Source organism: Anolis carolinensis, chromosome 1 (genome assembly GCF_035594765.1).
Source record: "Anolis carolinensis isolate JA03-04 chromosome 1, rAnoCar3.1.pri, whole genome shotgun sequence".
NCBI classification, from domain to species: domain Eukaryota; kingdom Metazoa; phylum Chordata; class Lepidosauria; order Squamata; family Dactyloidae; genus Anolis; species Anolis carolinensis.
The window spans coordinates 70,698,463-70,719,014 of NC_085841.1; the positions used below are offsets into that span (position 1 = coordinate 70,698,463).

General features: G+C 42.2%; 1 protein-coding gene across 3 annotated transcripts in view; it reads left to right on the forward strand.

Moving 5' to 3' along the window:
• The window catches only part of prkn (parkin RBR E3 ubiquitin protein ligase), a 990,653-nt gene extending 970,724 nt beyond the window's left edge, over positions 1-19,929 (forward strand). For 2 of the 3 annotated variants that reach the window (XM_062968966.1, XM_062968965.1), the window contains exons 10-12: positions 1,485-1,571; positions 17,930-18,047; positions 19,213-19,929. In XM_062968966.1, the coding sequence (XP_062825036.1) occupies positions 1,485-1,571; positions 17,930-18,047; positions 19,213-19,322 (315 nt within the window). In that variant the 3' untranslated portion in view covers positions 19,323-19,929. The remainder of the gene's footprint in view (positions 1-1,484; positions 1,572-17,929; positions 18,048-19,212) is intronic. The other variant, XM_062968967.1, reaches the window with a different exon arrangement.
• Positions 19,930-20,552: the final 623 nt, after the last annotated feature.

Here is a 20,552-nt window from a genome sequence, read left to right on the forward strand (position 1 = left end):
GCTACACAATACATGCCTATTTTACTAGGCAGACTAATAAGTCCCCTGTTTCATGACTGTCTGGAAAGAGGCAGAGAAACCAGAACCATGCCCAATTACTGAGAATTTACTGAAAAGTAGTGATTAGGATGTAATTGAGAATGAATGAAAATGAGATAAAGTGTATCCTGGCCAGGAATGAAATGGAGAAGAATGATTTGTCAGCTTAGCCCTCAAGCAGCCACGTCCCTTTCAGAATGTCATGTCCGTGGGATCTGAAAGGTCTTGAGAGTTGTGTTGTCAAAGGCTTTCATGGCCGGGATCACAGGGTTGTTGTATGTCTTTTGGGCTGTGTGGCTCCTGGAACATGGCCACACAGCCCGAAAGACATACAACAACCCTGGTCTTGAGAGTGTTTGCAGATTGTTTCCATTAATTTCTCCCTTTCTGTTGATCTAATGGTGGTTTCTACAATACGCTGTAAATTATTGTTGGGATGAGCTGCCATAAACCTCTTTGAACCCCTTTAGTATGTTTATTATTTCACATGCAGTGCTCAGCACTTGGGTAATTAAATGAAAAGCTTTATACACAGAGGAAGATCTGCTTTTCATTTCTTGACTTCTTCCTTTCTTTTCCAAACTTGCCCATTCTGCTTTTCAAGCACCTCCCTTTTTTTAGTCGCTCACATACTATGGAGTTTGCTAAGGCTGGAACTTTGAGCCAGTGTTTCGTACAGAAAATCAATGTTGCTGTCTCCCAACACATTCCAGTTATCAATCCAGACGTTAGATGATGAGGGAACAGGAGGGATCTCTTCACATGGGGCTTTTTAGCCCGATTTTGGCACCTTTAAGTGCAGCAAATGAGCTCTTTTGACGAGGCCTGTCGGGAGCCATCAGATGACACATGGCAGGCCCCACCCACTTTTCCTCCCAGAGTCAGGGGAAGCACTGAAAGGAGCTACCTGCAATTTGGGACTAAAAAGCCTGTGGGATGGTAGAAAGGGCAGCAAGGCAATGTGCGTTGCCACCTTTTCTGCCACCTGATGGAAGTGAGGGAAAGAGTGCCAAAGCACCCTCTCCTGCCCTCTGTGTGATGAGGGGAAGAGGGAGGGCATGTGGGGAGGAGGGAGCAGAAATGGCACAGCCCCTTTGGGCCATGTGAAGAGGTCCTTAGTAACAGTTCTGTCTTAACCACCTTTCAAAAAGGCTATTATTTACTTCAGTCATAATCATTTGCAAAGGTTTTCTGTGAATCTATGAACAGAAGGAAACGAAGGGATCCTCCTTTGTAATAAAGTCATCTTATTTCATTGCAGAAAATTCTACAAAAATGGGATTGTGCTAATGAGAAGGCTAGGTAATAAAATGCATGGTTAGAAGCGATTATGAGAATGTAATGGGGTGAGAAAAGCAATGGATCAGCTGGTATAGAGCCCTCTATGACTGCAGTTATGGCTTTATTCCTGATACGTTTTATTTCTTCTGGCTTTCTTTCTCCAGTTTGTGTTCTGCCGTGAATGTAAAGAAGAATACCATGAAGGCGAATGTCTCACTCTCTTCGAAGCTCAAGGAGTCACCACTCAGAAGGTATTCAGCTCCATATCCATAGCATCTCAATGGCATCCCATTGAAAAATTAGCTCTCAATTAGCTCAAGAAATATTTGGAGAAATATAATCAAATGTGTAAACAGTCATTGCCACTCTCAAACTGGAGGTGAATGTGGGTGGCTGCACAGGGCAAAAAAGCCTTTCGATGAATGCATGATACTCCAGGGTTGAAGATCCTGAATTAGGTGAACATAACACATAGAGTTTCCTAAGTTTTAGACTCTAGAGATCGGTAAAGTTGTGTCCTTTCTGCACATTCACCGTTGCAAATGCACATCTGGCTCAGCCTCCGTGCTATGAATAGAAACATATTTGTAATTTCAGGCAAGAATGAAGACGTAGAGTGCTGCAGCCATCAAAACTACTATGATAAATGTAGCAAGGGAAAGAATGCAAACTACAGGCATTTTTATCCCATTTGCCTTCTTTCCTGGGTAGCAATTTTAGGGGTAGGAATATGAGGCACTCTCTTATATTTCATAGCTTTGATTGTACACTAGAAGACATAACCACAAGATACAGTTACCACAGTCTCCTGTTCAACCCCACCTTGTCTGAATGTTTAAGCTGCAGCCTTACAAACTCATTCATTTTCTTATTGGTGGAGAATTAGAGGAACGGCAGATCTGAATCCATCACTTTAGCTGGACACATAGTAACAGGTAATATGCAGGGACTTCCAAGAGTCCACCAGAGCTTCCTACAAATGATGCCATTGCTCTGCATCCAACTACAAGAAAATATGGTAGTTGGACACTCATCTCTTGCTTCCCTCCTACTCCAATTCTCACTGACCAGTCAACAGCAATTTTCAAATGAGTACTGCTAAGAAAAGATGTTTGGGGGATTTTGGTAGTACACAGTTGGTGAAGGATTTGGTGATTAAAAAGTGAATATATCAGACTTATAATTAAGCAATAGAATGCCAATCTCAGTTATAAATTTGGTCCCCCAGAAGTCAGATCCTGAGCAACTGGGTATAATGTGGTGTAGAGATTCTGGTCATTCATTGGCAAAAATAAGATTGTGAAGAGCAAGCCAGCATCTGTGGGTAGTTCGCATTGCCACTGACACTTGCACTGACACTTTTAAAAATGTCTGCATCGGGAAGCTTCCATTTTAATAATGCATTATGTCTAAGAGTGGTACCTTATTAAAGTCATTTGAGAAAATTAACATAACAGACCAGAGCTATTTGAAATATTAGCACCAGTGCTGCCATATAAACTATGTGAAGCACTTTGACAGGAGTCATGGGACCTAAATAGTATTTCAATCTCTCATGTAAGAAATGAATTTTTTTCTGCATTTTTCATTTTACTTTTTTCCCTTTCCTTTCCCCTCATCCATTTTTTGGGTGAGGTGCATTTCATGACCCTTTTTGCTAAAGCATTTGCCAATAAACTTGTGCACTTTACTAGAAAATAGTTGGCTAGAAAATGCTGTTTTCTATACAAAATCATTGTGGAAAAGAGAATTTTGATAGGTGGTATTAATTCTCATCTAACCTTCCTGGAAAAGCCACTGGATATTTTCTGGAACTGAAATTAGGATACCAGTTTTTAAGCATATAAGCACTTTCCTTCTTTACAAATAGTAGCACCGTCACCAGGTGTAACTGGAAAGGAAGAAGATCTGCAAAGCTACTACCAGTCTGGATAGTCCATACCCATGAATGCTGTTATTAGTCCCTACCCTTGGCCAATTTTCTAAGGCTGGTGGGAGTTCAGCAACATCTGTAGAATCACAGGTTCTCCTTCCCAAGAAAGATGAATGAATGATCTGATTTCCTGTGTCTATTGTGACTGATCAAAACTTGTTGTTCAGGTGCATACAGATGTCCCTTTTTAGATTATGTGTTGCTTTTCTGTAGGATTGGGGGCATGGGAGTTAAATATTAGAGACAGATTCTTCATGGTCACTAATTAATCTCTTGCCTGAGGTCACAAGATGTGTGACATAGTAACACAGAAGCAGATAAACAATCCTGTACACTAAGCTGAGCCAACCCTAATTTATCGACAGAATCTGAAGCCCTCACATAGTCATTGTATTCTCCATGTGCATATGTGTATGTGTGCATAGAGAGAATTCATTTCTATCCTGTTTTATCTCTGTAAAAAGAGACCCAGAGCAGTTGACACTAAAACCAGAGAATATACAATTTAAAACATGCAAATACTAAAATAGGATTAAACATTGTCAGTATTAATACTAAACCATCAAAACCTCATTTTACATACTTAAAACAACCTACTCCACTTGGCTCGGGCTTAAAATCATTCTTTGTTAAAAGCCTGCCTGAAAAGAAAGGTTCACAGGGAATGGAAAGGAAAGAAGCAGCATCTGGCTATGTTCCTGTAACCAAATGCAGCATAATTATAGCAGCAATGAGATCTTTGGAGAAGCCTGAAATATCTCAGCATTGATGTCATAATTTTGCATCCAGCTACAAGGATATAGCTTTTGTTGTTCATTTGTTCAGTTGCTTCCAACTCTTCGTGACCTCATGGACCAGCCCATGCCAGAGCTCCCTGTTGGCCATTGCCACCCCCAGCTAAATGCTTCAAATTACAAATTACAGGAAAGGAGATTCCACTTGAACACATTAGGAAGAACTTCCTGACTGTATGAGCTGTCCAACAGTGGAACTCTCTGCCTCGGGGTGTAGTGGAAGCTCCTTCCTTGGAAACTTTTAAACAAAGGCTGGATAGCCATTTGTCAGGGATACTTTGATTGTGCTTTTCCTGCATGGCAGGGGGTTGGACTAGATCGTCCATGTGGTCTCTTCAAACACTATTATTCTATGATTCTGTGATGCTCCCTACGCCTCACAAAGCAGGTTATGGCTTAGACAGCTTCAGGGGGATTTCAATATGCCAAGGGGACATTGGGTGCAGAGGAGGGAGAAAGGACATATGGTGGATCCTAGGAATCCATTAAGGTTTGGTTACAGTATTCTCTCTGAATACCAACATCTGTAGATGTTAAAAATCACATTATATACAACAGTGTAATAAAATGATGTCCCTTATATAAAACAGTAATATCAAGGTTTCCTTTGGGGGGATTTAAAAAAAAACAAACCATGGATGATTGAATCCATGGATACAGAAGCCATGGATATAGAGGGCCAGTTGTATGTACTGTGAAGTCTTGTCTCTGCCTTTTCCTCTCCTTTGCTTTAGTTCCCCCTGTTTATAGGTTTTCCCAATAGTGTAGATACCTCCCTTTGTATTCGTTTTTGGGTGAAGCATAAAACACCCCTAGAGGCCAGTCTTAGTTGGTCTATTCCATTTGCCTGTACAGAGCTCTCTTGCCAGACTCCTTTTTTCTGCAGCAGAGCTACAGTGACCAGAGGCTTGGGCATTGTCTGGTAATCCTAGGTCCAAGCAATCTAAAACAGGCATCCTTAGCATCTGCATTCAGCCAGTATTCATATACCATCAGTCCCAGAGACAACAGAAGCTTTAACCAGTTTAAGCTTCACAAGGAAGAAGATTGAGACAGCTTATGAGCACCAGCTTGTAAACCATAGCTTTGCATCAGAGGCAGAAGACTCCAGAGAGATGACTGCAACCAGCAAAATCTCCTTTCATTATGTATTGTTCTAAGATATCTCACTTATCCAACATAAACAGACCGGCAGAACATTGGATAAATGAATATGTTGGATAATAAGGAGGGATTAAGGAAAAGCCTATTACACATCAAATTAGGTTATGATTTTACAAATTAAGCACCAAAACATCATGTTATAAAACAAATTTGACAGAAAAAGTAGTTCAATACGCAGTAATGCTATGTAGTAATTACTGTATTTACGAATTTAGCACCAAAATATCACGATGTATTGAAAACATTGACTACAAAGATGTGTTGGATAATCCAGAATGTTGGATAAGCGAGTGTTGGATAAGTGAGACTCTACTGTATACAGATAGCCCCGAGTAAAGCTAGACACTATAGTTTTTCCCAAAGGCTCAGGCATGCCACCACGTGTACACATAAAGAAATGTACATGCATATATTCCTTAGCAGACTATCAGCCTATGTGTGCTGAATCCTGCTATAAGCCACATATGAGAGATAAAGGTTTTGATGTAGCAGGGAACAGTGTTGTTATTGATTAGGTTGGATTAATGTTGAGTAATATCAATTGCCACTGGATGACAGAAAAGATAGGTTTGATTCCTGCAAGTTTTCCTAAATAGTTTTGGCTTCAGCTTTTATGCAAGCATTTCCAAACATCTTGTCAAGGATTTCATGCATATAACCTATTCCTGGATTATGTGATCATAGCAAATCTAGAGTTATCGTTTCTGGAAATATATAGAATTGTATCCACTTTTGCACATTCACTATGTGGTCACTGTAATTTTGATGCAAGCAAACATTTTAGAGATGCACATCTGACTATGCATCAGCGTCATAAATAGAAACATATTTGCTTATTCAGTCTTTGTTTGCTGAACCAGACAATATATAATATTTTAGTATCACTTGTTTGTCTTTGATGGTTTAAGAGTTTATGGTCATTATCTTTGCACTTCCTCACTTTCATAAATTTGGGGATTGGGATAAATAAAGCTGTTACATTTATCTCTGCACACAAAAACATATTTACATTTGATCACTGAACTTTCTTCATTCAGTAATTTAGAATACTCCTTTGATTTCATGTATTTCTGATGGAACCCCCAGTGGTGCAATGAGTTAAACCCTGGTGCCAGCAGGACTGCTGACCAAAAGGTTGGCGGTTTGAATACAGGGAGCAGGGTGAGCTCCCATCTGTCAGCTCCAGCTCCCCATGCAGGGACATGAGAGAAGCCTCTCACAGGATGGTAAAACATCAAACATCTCGCCGTCCCCTGGGCAACGTCCTTGCAGACGACTTATTCTCTCACACCAAAAGCGACTTGCAGTTTCTCAAGTTGCTCCAGACACACAAAAAAACTGTATTTCTGATATTGTGCCACTTGGAGGCACTGTGATACTAAAAGAAGTGTATTGGATTCTCTTACTCCTCTGAAATGATTGCTGTATTCAATGCATTTTTTAAAAGTTCTAAAAAGTCCTTCGCATTTAGTAAATCTGTCAATTGTATTTAATATTTTAAAAAATTCTTCTGGGAATAGTTTGGAAGCTATTTCCTTTTTTTTGCTTTTAATTAGGAATTGGATAATTTTTTGCTGTAGATGAAATCTGCATATTCTATCTAGTGCTTAATGAAACATTAGCATTTCCAACACCAAATGCTTCAACTTTTTTAACGTTATCTTTGTACGCACATCACAAATGTTCTGAAAAGATAGTGACATCACAATTTCTCATTTATCTTCTGATTGTATAAATCTTTATTAGTTGTGCCTAAAAATATGTGCTGGGGCAGCTATCATCAGAGGAGGAAACAGGAGCCATTTTTCACAATTGGAAATGATGTCTCAATACTTCTGCTTTCATTTTTTGCTGGTTTCTGGTATTTCTTTGCTTTTTGAAAAGGGATATGTAAGGGATGTGGGGGGGCAACTGAGGCAACATAACACATTTGCAGTGGCTTTGACATATTTTCAACAATTTAGGGGGTGACAGATTGGGGTCTAGGTGTTAGGAGAATTTAAGGGGCTTATTCTGGAACCTGGTGGGCCCTATGCAACCCATGAGCTATACATTCCCTACACCTGATGGATATGGTCAGGGTAGCTGGTGCCCACTGGGCCTGGTGAGACAAAGGACAGGATTCACAGAGCCAGCACACATCTACTTCACAACTACTTTACTATCCATGCTCTTTCCTTGTAGATACCCTAAATATCGAGGAAATAAGACAAAATCCCTATCTTAAATCCAACTGGAGTAGACTCATTGCATCAATGGAGTTAACCTGTCTGTTGATTCACCAATCAACACATGACTCAGTGGTCTGTTCTATTTGGGACGAGCCCTCAGGGTGTATGCCATTGCTGTGTCTCACTGTGGTTCAGAAGACTGCTGTATTATTATATAATCAATTATCTCGGATGACTTTAAGCTTGCAGTTCTTGTTATTATCAGAAGATGGCAGAAAGCTCACAAGTAACAAACTTGTTCAAACATGGGTTCTACATCTGCAGATTCAACCAACCACATCTCAAAAATATTTGGGGGGGGGGGGGGTCGTCCAAAAAGCAAACCTTGATTTTTCTGTGTGCTGAGCATTATGCTAATGTGAAGACATGCCCTGTTGTACCCTTCCATCATTTCAAAAATCTTCAGGCCCCTTGGAACTCATTTGAGTTTTTCGCAATTTATATAAGGGCTGCCATTTTTCTACACAATTATGTACAATGAAACTTGAGCATCCACAGATTTTGGTATGCATGGGAGGTCCTGAAATCAAACTTGCAGATACCAAGGGACCACTCTATACTTGCTAACTCAACAGTCTAATCTGTACCTTTTTATTGATCTGCGACAGGTATGTCCACATAGCAGGTACAGGTCATCTTTGCTTAGATGGCAGTCTTTTATAATCAGGCATAGCTACTTAGCTAGTAGACACAATTTTAGACATATTAGTAGAAATGCCTAGTAAATAATCTGTTCACCTTTTCTATGTATAAATCTATTCTGCTAGAATAGTATATAGTAATACTAAGTGTTTCCGACATCTGCAGAAATGATACCAAGTAGCTTTTGTGTCCATGCTGCTTTGTTGCTGCTGTTACTGTAATGAAATGACAGACTGGGTAGAACAGAATCAAGGAAGAATATTGCAATAGAGGTGAAGACAAGGCAGGAGATGAGTAAGAATAGAGAAAATACCACAAGATTTTGTCAGCTCTAGTTGTTTTAATTTTTTAATTTATTGTTTTTAATTTTTGTTGTTATGTATTTTATTTTATTTTATATTTTGTGTACTTGTTGGGCTTGGTTCCCCATGTAAGCTGCCTTGAGTCCCCTCAGGGAGATGGAGGCAGTTATAAAAAAAAAATAAAGTTATAGTTATAGTACATTCTCATCAACATAGAATGCTCAAGGGCCAGAACTTCTCAGTTCTCAATGTCTATGCCACTGTTTTTAAGGTTAGCTTTAAGCCCATCTTTAAATCTCTTTCCTGTCCACCAACATTACATTTTCCATTCTTGAATTGAGAGTACAGTAACTACTTTGGAAAATGGTGATCGGGCATTTGGACAACGTGGCCAGTCCAGCAGAGCTGATGGTGGTTTTGCAGCATATAACAAATTTGGGAGGACAATGGCTTTATAAACAAGCATCTTTGGAACAATTAGCTCATTTTTATATGACAGGATGAAAAACGTCATCCAGATGTTGGACTGCTTTTCCCATCATCACTCATTTTGGCTATGATGATTGGGGGTGATAGAAGTTGGAGTCCAAAAACATCTGGAAAGCCATATATTTCTCCACCATAATAGGTCTTGTGTGGTAGAGGAAACAGGGTATGTGAAATATTCTATACAGAATATCCCTGAAACACTCTCTGCTTTTGGTCATACGAAAGATGATCAAAGATGCTTTAAAATCCATCATTGAGACATAGTTAGATCAAAGTCCATATCTCTTTCATCTTATGCTGTCCTGGTATGTCTCATGCCCATTATCTTTTACCTTTTCCCTCTGAAGGATTTATCTTGATGACTTTGATGACTCAGTTCTACATTTCTATGTTTATCAAAGTAAAATTCAATCATAAGACACAAATCCTGATGACTAAAAAACAAATCCGTTTTTTAAAAGGTTGATACCAAATTCTTTGCCACATTATCTCAGTACACAAGCTTACATTTTAAGACCACCTTTAATGCATCTTACTCCTTTACTCTCCTCTTCCCTCCTCTCAATTAAAGACATAGATATTATTCCCAGTGTGTATAACACACATTAGACAAATCTTTCATGTCTGTGCCATTAGTGGAGGTTAACAGTTTTTAATACAGAGATCCAAACTGCCAGGAACACAGTATTGAGTCTGCTAAGAATTGGTACAATCAAGGTCTATTAGCCAAATGGATTTGAAGAAGGGTATGAAAGGACATAATCATTATTTTTATTAGATTATTTTTATCATTTCTGATTCACTCTGGCAACCTAAAATGAAATTGGAAGATTCTATAGTGTGATAATCTACAAATGTAAAGAAGATCTAATAATGTATTTATGGGAAATCCACTTGATAGCAAAAATGTAACTTACTTTCAAGGTTATATAAGATATTCTTCTCTTCCCCCTCTTGCTATTTTATACATGTAGATATCTATCATGATGTTGGACATGCATTTCTAGCAAAGTCCAGCTTTTAAATTACTTATAAGCAAATTTTACTTTTACCAGACCCACCGTACTTATGCCATTTGTATAACTCCCTTCATCCTAGGCACTGTGTAGCAATTTATACCTTAATACAAAAAATAGTAATCAACAGCAGACAGTCAGAAAACCAGCAAAAATTGCTAAAACAATAAAAGTTGCAAGAAATTCTTCATTATAATTTTTACAAGAATCCAAAGATAAATTTCTCTCCAAAATTGTCAAAAAAAAACCCTAGTACTGAAGCAATATTTTAAAATATCAGAATCAAAATGCAAAGCAAGCACAAAAGAAGATTGAAATTCATTTTTCAAAGAAATTTCTTATGGAAGCATATTGTCTTCACATAGCTTAACAGTCACACTTTTTACCCCCACCCCTTTTCAGTAAAAAAAAAAAAAAGGGGGGGGGCGGGATGAGTACTACACAATGAAAACAATTGTGCCTGTTTTATGTACAAAAAAGGCAGCCTCCCCACTCTAATCGGTTTCGTAAGATTTCCCTCTCCACATGTCTTGCTGCACTATATAAACAATAGCTTCACCCATGTGCCCACCTTCCCACCTTTCAAGCAAGATGCTTCACTCATCCATGTCTTTCAGGCATGGCACTTCTCACAGCTGAGTCCAAAAGCACTGGGTGCCTGAAAGGTGAGTGGGCAGGCAAGCGAGTGAGTGAATGAATGAAGCATCATGCCAGAAAAGCAGGTGGGTAGACAAGATAATGAGTGAGGGAGTAAGTGAATGAAGTGCTGTACTTGAACGGGGATGGACAGGCACGCGAGTGAAGCGCCCTTGCTGAAAGAGGCAGGCGGGCAGGTGAAGCTGTTATGTCGTACAGCAAGGCATATGGAGCAGGAAGCTTAGAAGACTGTTTACAGCAGGGAAACTGTCATCCTCCAGTAGCTACACTGGTCATCTGCCAGAAGTACATTGGGGCAATGAATCAAGACTGATTATTTTATGAGGAAAGCAAAACTCCCAATTTTGGAACCAAAAAACCAATGGCGACTAATATGTGATGAAATACATTGCGGATGAAACACCTTGTCCTCTTTTTTTCATCTGACTACATCAGCCCCGGGGAGAAGTTTAGAATATCACTTTGTACTTACAACTAGCTGCAATTTTCTGTTTCATCCAAATTATGAACTACAGTAAGTTTTAATGGCAATTTGATTCACCTTAACAAACAATAACTTGAAACCGTGGTTTGAGCTTGGCTTGTTTGAATGAGTAATATTTTAAATTACTTAAAAGACTGCTGTGGTAAAGATGGAACATTAAGTCCCAGTGAGTAGAACATGGAAGGAGATGCTTTTGATTCTGCAGACTTTACAAAGGAGGAGAAGGAAGGAAGAAATGTCTGAAGCTCATTCTCATAGCACTAATTTTTGCTTCTGGCTAAAATCCTGTTGATGGACTACACATGTATAATAATAATAATAATAATAATAAAACTTTATTTATACCCCGCCACCATCTCCCCAATGGGGACTCGGGGCGGCTAACATGGGGCCATGCCCAGAGCAATACAACATAATAAAATATAAGAACAACATATCATAACACCATTTAAAATACAATAAATAATAATAAACAGAACATCAAGAAATCAAGAAAAAAACAAAAACAAAAAAACTATAAATCAAGGGCAGGCCACTTGAACACAAAGATAAAACCCGGAGTGAGAGGGACAGAGAAGTACTCCACTATGGGCAGGGACATTTGGAAGGGGTAATCTGGAGGATAGAAGTTCGGAGGGGAGTAATACGGAGATATATGACAGACATTACTCACCGAAAGCACAATGGAAGAGCCATGTTTTTAATTCTCTCCTAAAAGCTAACAGAGTGGGAGCTTGCCTTATTTCAGTGGGAAGTGAGTTCCACAATCGGGGGGCCACAGCAGAGAAGGCCCTCTCCCTTGTACTTACAAGGCGAGCCTGGGATATAGGCAATGGTGATAACAGGGCCTCTCCGGATGATCGCAAGGAACGGGCAGGTTTATGGAAGGAGATACGATCACGGAGGTAGGTGGGTCCCAAACCGTTCAGGGCTTTATAGATGATGGTCTGCACCTTGAATTGGGACCGGAAGATGAACGGCAGCCAGTGGAGCTCCTTAAACAAGGGAGTGGATCTCTCCCTGTAATTTGCCCCCGTTATTAATCTGGCTGCCGAGCGTTGGACCAGTTGTAATTTCCGGGCCGTCTTCAAGGGAAGCCCCACGTAGAGTGCATTACAGTAGTCCAGTCTGGAGGTAACTAGGGCATGGACCACCGTGGTCAAATCAGACTTCACGAGGTATGGTCGCAGTTGGCGCACAAGTTTGAGTTGTGCGAAGGCCCTCCCGGCCACCGCCGACACCTGAGCCTCAAGCGTCAACGCTGAATCCAGGAGGACCCCCAAACTGCGGACCTGTGATTTCAGGGGGAGTGCAACCCCGTCCAGCACAGGTTGCCACCCAATACCCCGATCCGACGCACGATTGACCAGGAGGGCCTCTGTCTTGTCAGGATTGATCCTCAGCTTGTTCCTCCTCATCCAGTCCGCCACAGCGGCCAGGCACTGGTTCAGCATCCGAGGGGCTTCCTTGGAGTCAGGTGGAAAGGAATAGTGGATTTGCGTGTCATCTGCGTAGAGATGGCAACGCCCTCCAAAACTCCGGATGACCTCTCCCAGCGGTTTCATGTAGATGTTAAATAGCATGGGGGATAAAATAGACCCCTGCGGAACCCCACAGGTCAATGGCCAGGGGTCTGAGCAGGTGTCCCCCAGCTTCACCATCTGGGAACGACCCTCCAGGAAGGACTGGAGCCACAGCAGAACCGTGCCCCCGAGCCCCATCCCGGAGAGCCTCCCCAGAAGGATACCATGGTCGATGGTATCGAAAGCCGCTGAGATATCCAGGAGAACCAGCAGGGTCACACTCCCCCTGTCCAGCTCCCTGCGGAGGTCATCCACCAAGGCGACCAAAGCCGTCTCGGTACTGTGCCCAGGCCTGAAGCCCGACTGCGAGCGGTCCAGAAAATCAGTGTCATCGAGGAACTCCTGGAGCTGCGTGGCAACCACCCGCTCCAGAACCTTGCCCAAAAATGGAAGGTTGGAGATTGGTCTGTAATTGTCACAAACCAATGGGTCTAGCGAGGTCTTTTTTAGCAACGGTTTTACCACCGCTTGCTTAAAACAGGATGGAAATGACCCCTGACCCAAGGAGGCATTTATTATGGCCACAAACCACTCCAACAGCCCATCTTTGGCCAGTTTAACCAACCAAGAGGGACAAGGATCCAGAGCACAAGTGGTCGCCCTCACAGACCCAAGAATCCCCTCCACGTCATCAGGAAGAACAAGCCGGAAAGAATCCCATAAGATGGAACCGACAGGTGCCTCGGTTACCTCCGCTGAAACCACAGTCAAGCTGGAGTCCAACTCATGACGTATCTGAGCAACTTTGCCTGCGAAATGGTGTGCGAAATCGCTACACCGAGTTGCCAAGTCATCGGGAAGCTCCTGGGCCTCAGGAGGCCGCAGGAGCTCTCCAACAACTCGGAACAACTCCGATGGCCTATTGGCTGCAGACGCTATGCGGGCAGTCGTGAAAGCTTTCCTGGCTGCTCGCAGAGCCACGGAGTAAGCCTTAATAGCGGCTTTAGCCCGTGCTTGGTCGGACACATCCTGAGATTTTCTCCAGATGCACTCTAGTCCCCTCCTCGTACGCTTCATCACGGCCAGCTCCTCAGTGAACCAAGGAGTCGACGTGACTCTACGCAGCAAAAGGGGACGTTCGGGAGCGATCGTGTCAAGTGCCCTTGCCAACTCGCTGTTATAACGATCAGCCAGGACATCAACAGGATCGCCAGTCTCCAGAACAGGAAGATCCCCAAGAGACCTCAGAAGTCCATCCGGATCCATCAGCCTCCTGGGGCGGACCATCTTAATGGGTCCACCACCCCTGCGGAGGTTAGAAGCCACGGCGAAACTTAAACAGATCAGATGATGGTCAGACCATGACAATGGAAGAATATTTTGCTCTTCCACTCTGACTGTCCCACTGTCCACAATAAAAACCAGGTCCAACGTGTGTCCCGCCTGATGTGTGGGCCCAGATATAACTTGAGTCAGCCCCATGGTCGTCATGGCAACCATGAAATCCTGAGCTGCACCTGTTAATGTGGTCTCGGCATGGATGTTAAAGTCTCCCAAAACTATGAGTTGTTGGGAGACCAAGGCCGCATTAGAGACCACTTCTGCTAGCTCACGCAGGGAGACTGCTGGGTCGCGGGGTGGACGGTACACCAACAGAATCCCCAAGCTGTCTCGGGCTCCCACCTTCAGCAGGACACATTCAAACCCCATAGATTGTGGAACGGTGCATCTGATCAGGGCGATAGACTGCCGAAAGATCACTGCAACTCCACCTCCCCGCCCCTCCACCCTGGCCTGCTGATGGACCCCGAAACCCGGTGGACACAGCTGGGTGAGATTCACCCCACCCGGTTCATCCAACCAAGTCTCGGTAATACATGCCAGATCCGCCCCCTCATCCAGGATCAAATCCTGGATGATAGCTGTCTTACCATTGACGGATCTGGCATTCAGAAGCAGGACCTTAAGGTTGAGGGGTCTGTCCTGGAGACTACCACACCTATTCCTCTCCAGGGTCGCAATAACTCTGTTGCGCTTCTCCCTGGGTTGTTGGTGACCGTTCTTCCTTCTCCCCCACACCACCTCAATGGGCCCCCCCACGTGAGAACCCTCCTCCTCCTGAGAGATTGGCTTGTTGAGATTGCCAATTGAAGGGGATAGTCAGCTATCCTGGGATGAAAGGCCTCCAAGTGTATTTGATTGTTTAAAAGAGAGGCTTATCTCCGCTGGTATGAGAGAGGAGGAGTCATCTAATATGATAACATCATCTAATGAGGGAGGGGGACTAGGCACAGCTAATGACTGATGACAGGGCTGGGGGGTAGAACAGACATGGCTTGAAATTAGAGACTCTTGTATTTCACGAGTCAGTCCAATGTCTAGGGGGCGGATCACTGGGTCTACTAATACCCTCTTAAGAATAATACCCCATTGTTGGAGTTTAGGCCCGTACAAAAACAGTTCTTCCAGTAACATTCTATCCTCCAGTCCAATGAGAAGACATAAGGAGCGGTTCCAAGATTGATAGTCTCTGCGAAGCCAGTCAATGGTCTTGATCTTCACTTCCGACCGGCTCATAGAAAGAATTTGAGAGAGAGATATATGGACAGCTCGCTTTGATGACCATCTGCCTCTATTTAGCAAAGAGTCTGAGACTTCCACTGCCACCTTGTTGGTTCGCAACAGATTGCAGGAAGTATCTCGAGATTGTCCAAACAGTTCTGGGGACAGTGTGTTGTTTGTCCTTTGGGAGACTCTATTAATTTCCTTCCAGGCCACCCTCCCCTGACCCTCTTTCCCAGATACTAGCCCATCCCCATCCTTGGCCACTTCCAAATCTGATCTATTAACTACTTTCTGCTCCTCTAGCTTTATTTTTCCATGGTCTTCCAGAGCGTTTAGTTCCTCATTGATGTTAGTGGAACTGGTTGGTACAGTTGTTATAATGTCTATAGGAGAAGGGTTTGTCGCAATCAGGGAGATTCCCTTGAAAAGATGATCAATTTTCTTGTTCAGTGTTTCCAGTTGATACAAAACAGTGCTGAACGATTTTCCCAACAAATCACATAGGTGAAGTAGTTCATTTTCCTTTGGAAATTCCTGCCAACTCATTCCTAATACTTCCTCAAAAACCTTCCTATAGTAACCACTCTAATCTTTCAAAATTAACACACCGTTCCTACTGACTCTTTCCACTCAGATGTATATCAACCAACATGCGCACACCATCATTCACATTCTAATACCAACAATATACCAGACAATTAACTTCCTGGAACTCACGAATCCTATGTGATCACTTCCTATGTTTAAGTACCAGATACACAGATCCACTTCCTATCAACAATCAAATCTGTCTTCCTGCATCAAGATAAAATTTTCTCACTCCTATCTAAATACACACACATACACACTCAGAAAGGGGAGGGGAGAAGAGAGAGAGAGAAAAAATAATAATAATAAAAAAATAATAAAATAAAATAAAAATAAAAAATAAAATAAAATAAAATAAAATGGAATAAAATAGATGGCGGCTTCAGCACTGAGGATCCTGACAACGCCGCTTCATACAATCCCCCTGTTCAGTAGAGCCGATGAAGAGGGCCCAGCTGTCTCTCTTTGAAAACTGAAGGAGAGGGTTGGGAGAACCGCCCGGTCCGGCGCGGCCCCAAAGCTCAACTCTCACCACGAAGAAAGCTGGGGAGGAGGCTGGGAGGCAGCACAACAAGGCAGCGGCAGAAGCAGGAGGAGCACAGGCCGGCGGGAACAACTCAGAGGGCCATCCAACGACGCAAACCACCGCAGGCCCAAATGTCTTCTCTCCATCCAAGCCGCTGGTAAGGCTCAAGGAAGCTGCCCGGATCGGCGCAGCTTCCAGGGGCTCGCGGTAACTTTAAAGGCCCAGGGAGGAGGTTGGAGACGGGGGGGGAGGAGGCCGCCCGGTCCGGCGCGGCCTAGATCTAGTTGTGGGGGCCTACCAGGGGTTGCAGGAGGGCCGGTAGGGAGTCGAGAGAGGCCGCCTGGTTCAGCGCGGCCTCCACCGTCGAGGGAAAGCTGAGGACGGAGCTAAGGGTGGTCGCCCGGTTCGGCGCGGCCACCCAAAGACAAAGGTGGGGGTCGAGGGCCGCCCGGTTCGGCGCGGCCTCCGCCGTCGAGGAGAAGTTGAGCAAGGACCCAAGAACAGGTCTCGTAAATCGTTGGAGATGTCCGCTGGCGGCCGCCCGGATTCGGCGCGGCCTCAGTTTCCCCAACAAGAGCTGGAAGCAGTCACCAGAAGCCTTCGGAGGCTCTCAGCTCTTAGAGGCTCCCTCGGGCCGAGCAGATAAGATGGCGCCCAGGCTTCTTCTCCACTTCTCCCTCTCGGTCCTCTAAAGCTCCCGTCGACAGCACTTACGGCCCTCACGTACCATCCAGGACCCCAAGAGTAAGTCAGCAATCTCACCCCTCAGGCGATGGGAGCGACGGGGGGTCCACAATAGTATATATAATAATTTTAAATTCCTCGCCAGTGGAGCTGATCATGGGGGCTGTTACTATGCCGCCATCTTTCTCTCTCTTACATATACATCTGTACTTTTTGTTGAGCAAAAGGTGTATTCAGTTTATGGTTTTATAACTAGTGTTTCATGAGTGTAATTATTTCACAAGAGCCAAAATCCTACTGTAGTCCAGACTAGACTACAGTCATTGAATCAATTGAATTTGCTTTATTTACTGGTATTAAAGTAACAGTCAGTGTACATTCTCCCTTGCATTGTGGCACACTGGCAGATAATCAATCAGCTGTACAATGTCAGTACTTAGTAGAAGTGTGGCAGAGCACAATCATCATATAAACTATGTGGATATAGATTACTTCCACACAAGGTCAATAAGTGATATTGATCCTTTGTGTTTTCTAAGAATGTCACTGAAATATCACTCCAGACCATAAAGGGGAGTCAATGGCTTTATTGTTTCAAAGCATAGATGAGTGGACTGTGACCCATAGACCACATATAAGCATTTATTAGAAGCACCATCTCCCCAGCTTTAAGGTCAAAAGTAAGTAGAGAAATCAATTAAACTCTGTTTAGCACTTACTCAGAAAACTAAAAGCCTTGTTTGAGTTACAGTCAACTCTGACCCTGTCTTAATGTGACATTTGATTTAATGTGACATTTGACTTATTGGGTTAGGGTTAGGGTTGATATTATATGTTATCTAAAGTGTGCTTTTTAGCTATAGGGATATAACAGCCTTTAAGGGGATGCCCCCAGTGAGGTGAGAGTAAACTTTCATCCTGATATTGTCCATTTTTGCAGAAGCAAGCTTGGAGAAAACACCTGACATGTATTTGTCACCATTCCCTTGATAATTTCTTGTCTCTTTGCAGGAATATAAAGTTGATGAGCATGCAGCCATACAGTCTCGGTGGGAAGAAGCATCCAAAGAAACAATAAAAAGAACAACCAAACCATGCCCCCGCTGCCATGTTCCAGTAGAAAAAGATGGTGGGTTTTATTGAAACATATCCCAACAGCTTCCACAACTCACTCTCGCAATGTCAGTTTTACTTAAAAGCCAAAAAAATGTAATACAGTCTGGGTTATCTCTTGTCCTCTCTAGATTAGCTCAGGAGTCCGGTTTGTTTTCTATGCCAGGATAATACTGGTGTTATGACTCTGGTCTTTCCAGATCCAATTCATAAATTTGTCTTCTGTGATCTATCTTATGAAAAATTGATGGGGCAACTTTGTGATTTTTTGTGTGACTTGCAGCCCACTTTCAAAACATACCATCTTATTTAGAATAATAATGAAATGGTAAAAATATAATTTACATGCCTATAAGCATCAGACATATAAAGCTGACCTTTATAAATGTTTTTTAAAGAAAATGTAAAACAACATTCATACTATTAGGAGTATCTCATGCACAAAACCCAAGCCTAACATGAGACCAAAAAAGACCCCTTAATAAACCACAGGCGTCATCCTAGCACTGTATGTCCTTCATTTGTAATATGATGGAAGTATTTCCTACCAGAGCTCTGGGCTGTTCATTCTTCTCTGCATTCAGGTGTCCATAGACATTAGCAACATTTCATTTTACTCCTGTAGCTCCTGTAGTGCCCTTGAACTTCAGTTCCCTTTAGCAAGTAAATACAAACCTCTGGGTGTGTCTTTAGCTAACTATACCGTAAGGAACAGTCAGATATTTTGTTCACTCTACATTGCAAAGTAAGCTGACCTGATCTTGCACTTCCCATACTAAAAGACTGGAATGTAGATACTCCTTCAGCAGCTATGCATTTGTGAAATCATAGGGAAGCACTTATGCTGCATGGCAATCCTCGATAGACTCATAAGACGCATCTTGCTCTTTCTGTAATTTTGAGCCATGTCATGTAATAATATGGCCATCTTGCCAGAAAATTGTGTCACCCTGTGACAGGTTTAAAATGGACTCTTTTTTTTTCTTCAAGCCGAAGAGTACAGCTTGCTAGGAACTAGATGAAGTTGCCCATTTCATGCATACAAACACATACATTGAGGGATGGTTCAAATGCATATAGAGATCATGTGTGTTTTCATTCGTTATTCTTTTGCTAATAAATTATCCTCTCATTTTACTTACCATATTCTCATTTGGTTGTGGATTTCCATTTTTCTCCAGGAGGATGCATGCATATGAAGTGCCCTCGTCCGCAGTGCAGATTTGAATGGTGCTGGAACTGTAGCCTGGAGTGGAACAGAACTTGTATGGGAGATCACTGGTTTGATTGATGACCATCTGAGCCAGTCAAGAATTTATGCAACAAATGAAGTCCTAACTGCCTTTTTTTTGGCCTACCTACCTACCTGTGCAAATTATCCATGTATATTCAGATAGTTTTGTTTCCAAACTTGAAAATCAAACCAGAGGATTGAAGTAGTCAGATGGCATTGACAGGTAGTTGCTTCCATTTCAGTGAGGCTGTAAATTTGCTGTGAACTTTTAATATGAACTCTAAAGCAGCTGTCCAAATGCTGAACCTTATTCCTCAAATAAGTTCAGCACCTTAGAAAACTCCTTTGAAGTTTGAACCAAATCTAAGTGAAAATACTCACTTCTGACATGGAAGCCACCAGCTGCCAGTGTTCATTTTTTATCTTCCTTCCATGGGAATATGGGTCATTTTACCAGTGGCAATACTACTTTTAATAATTTTGTTCTTTGATCTAAGAGTGGATTTCTGTACATATTTTATTCTTCAAATCTGAAATATGAATAATTGGGCCACTCACATCTGTTTCAACTATGCTGATGTTATATTCATTATCTGAGCTTGGTATGAATGATTCTTCTACAACAGTTCTATCCTCCCAAATAAATTTTAAGTTCAAAACTCAATCAGTGGCATTTTTTTGTTTTTGCGTGTGTTTGCCTGTTTGCCATCTTTCCACATAGTGTGTAGATTTTTCAGCATTTGCTAAGTTGAGGTGTTTTTGGATAATTTTTTGCTTAATAAAATGCTTAAAATATTCATTACACCTCCATGCAATGAAAAATATTATTTCATGTTGCCATGAAAAGGCTCCATTAAAAGAATATCTTATTGTCCTCACCTACTTTGCAAATCATTAATTGGTGGAGTGTGAACTTGAGACTACAGCAGGGTGGGCAAGGTCTTTTAGGTAAAAGCCAGAACCTGGATTTGCTCTGGGATCATTATAAGAGGTTGTTCTGGGTATAATATAGGGCTGCTGATTTTCATTTTTTTACCTATTTCATTTCATTTCTTTTTTTAAAAAAGCACGTGGTAATATTTGCTTCCAAGAAGCTTCTGCACATAGAGCTTTCCATGTAGTATACAGTGTTAAAGGAGTTGCATTTGGGGATTCAACTCGTTTTCTACAGGAATTAATTATGTATTTTTGTGGAATCTGCACCAGATTTTGATGTGTACTGAATGTTATACCTGCCCACGATGGGGACACTAGGACGCACAACAACTTTAGGCTGGAACTAGATAT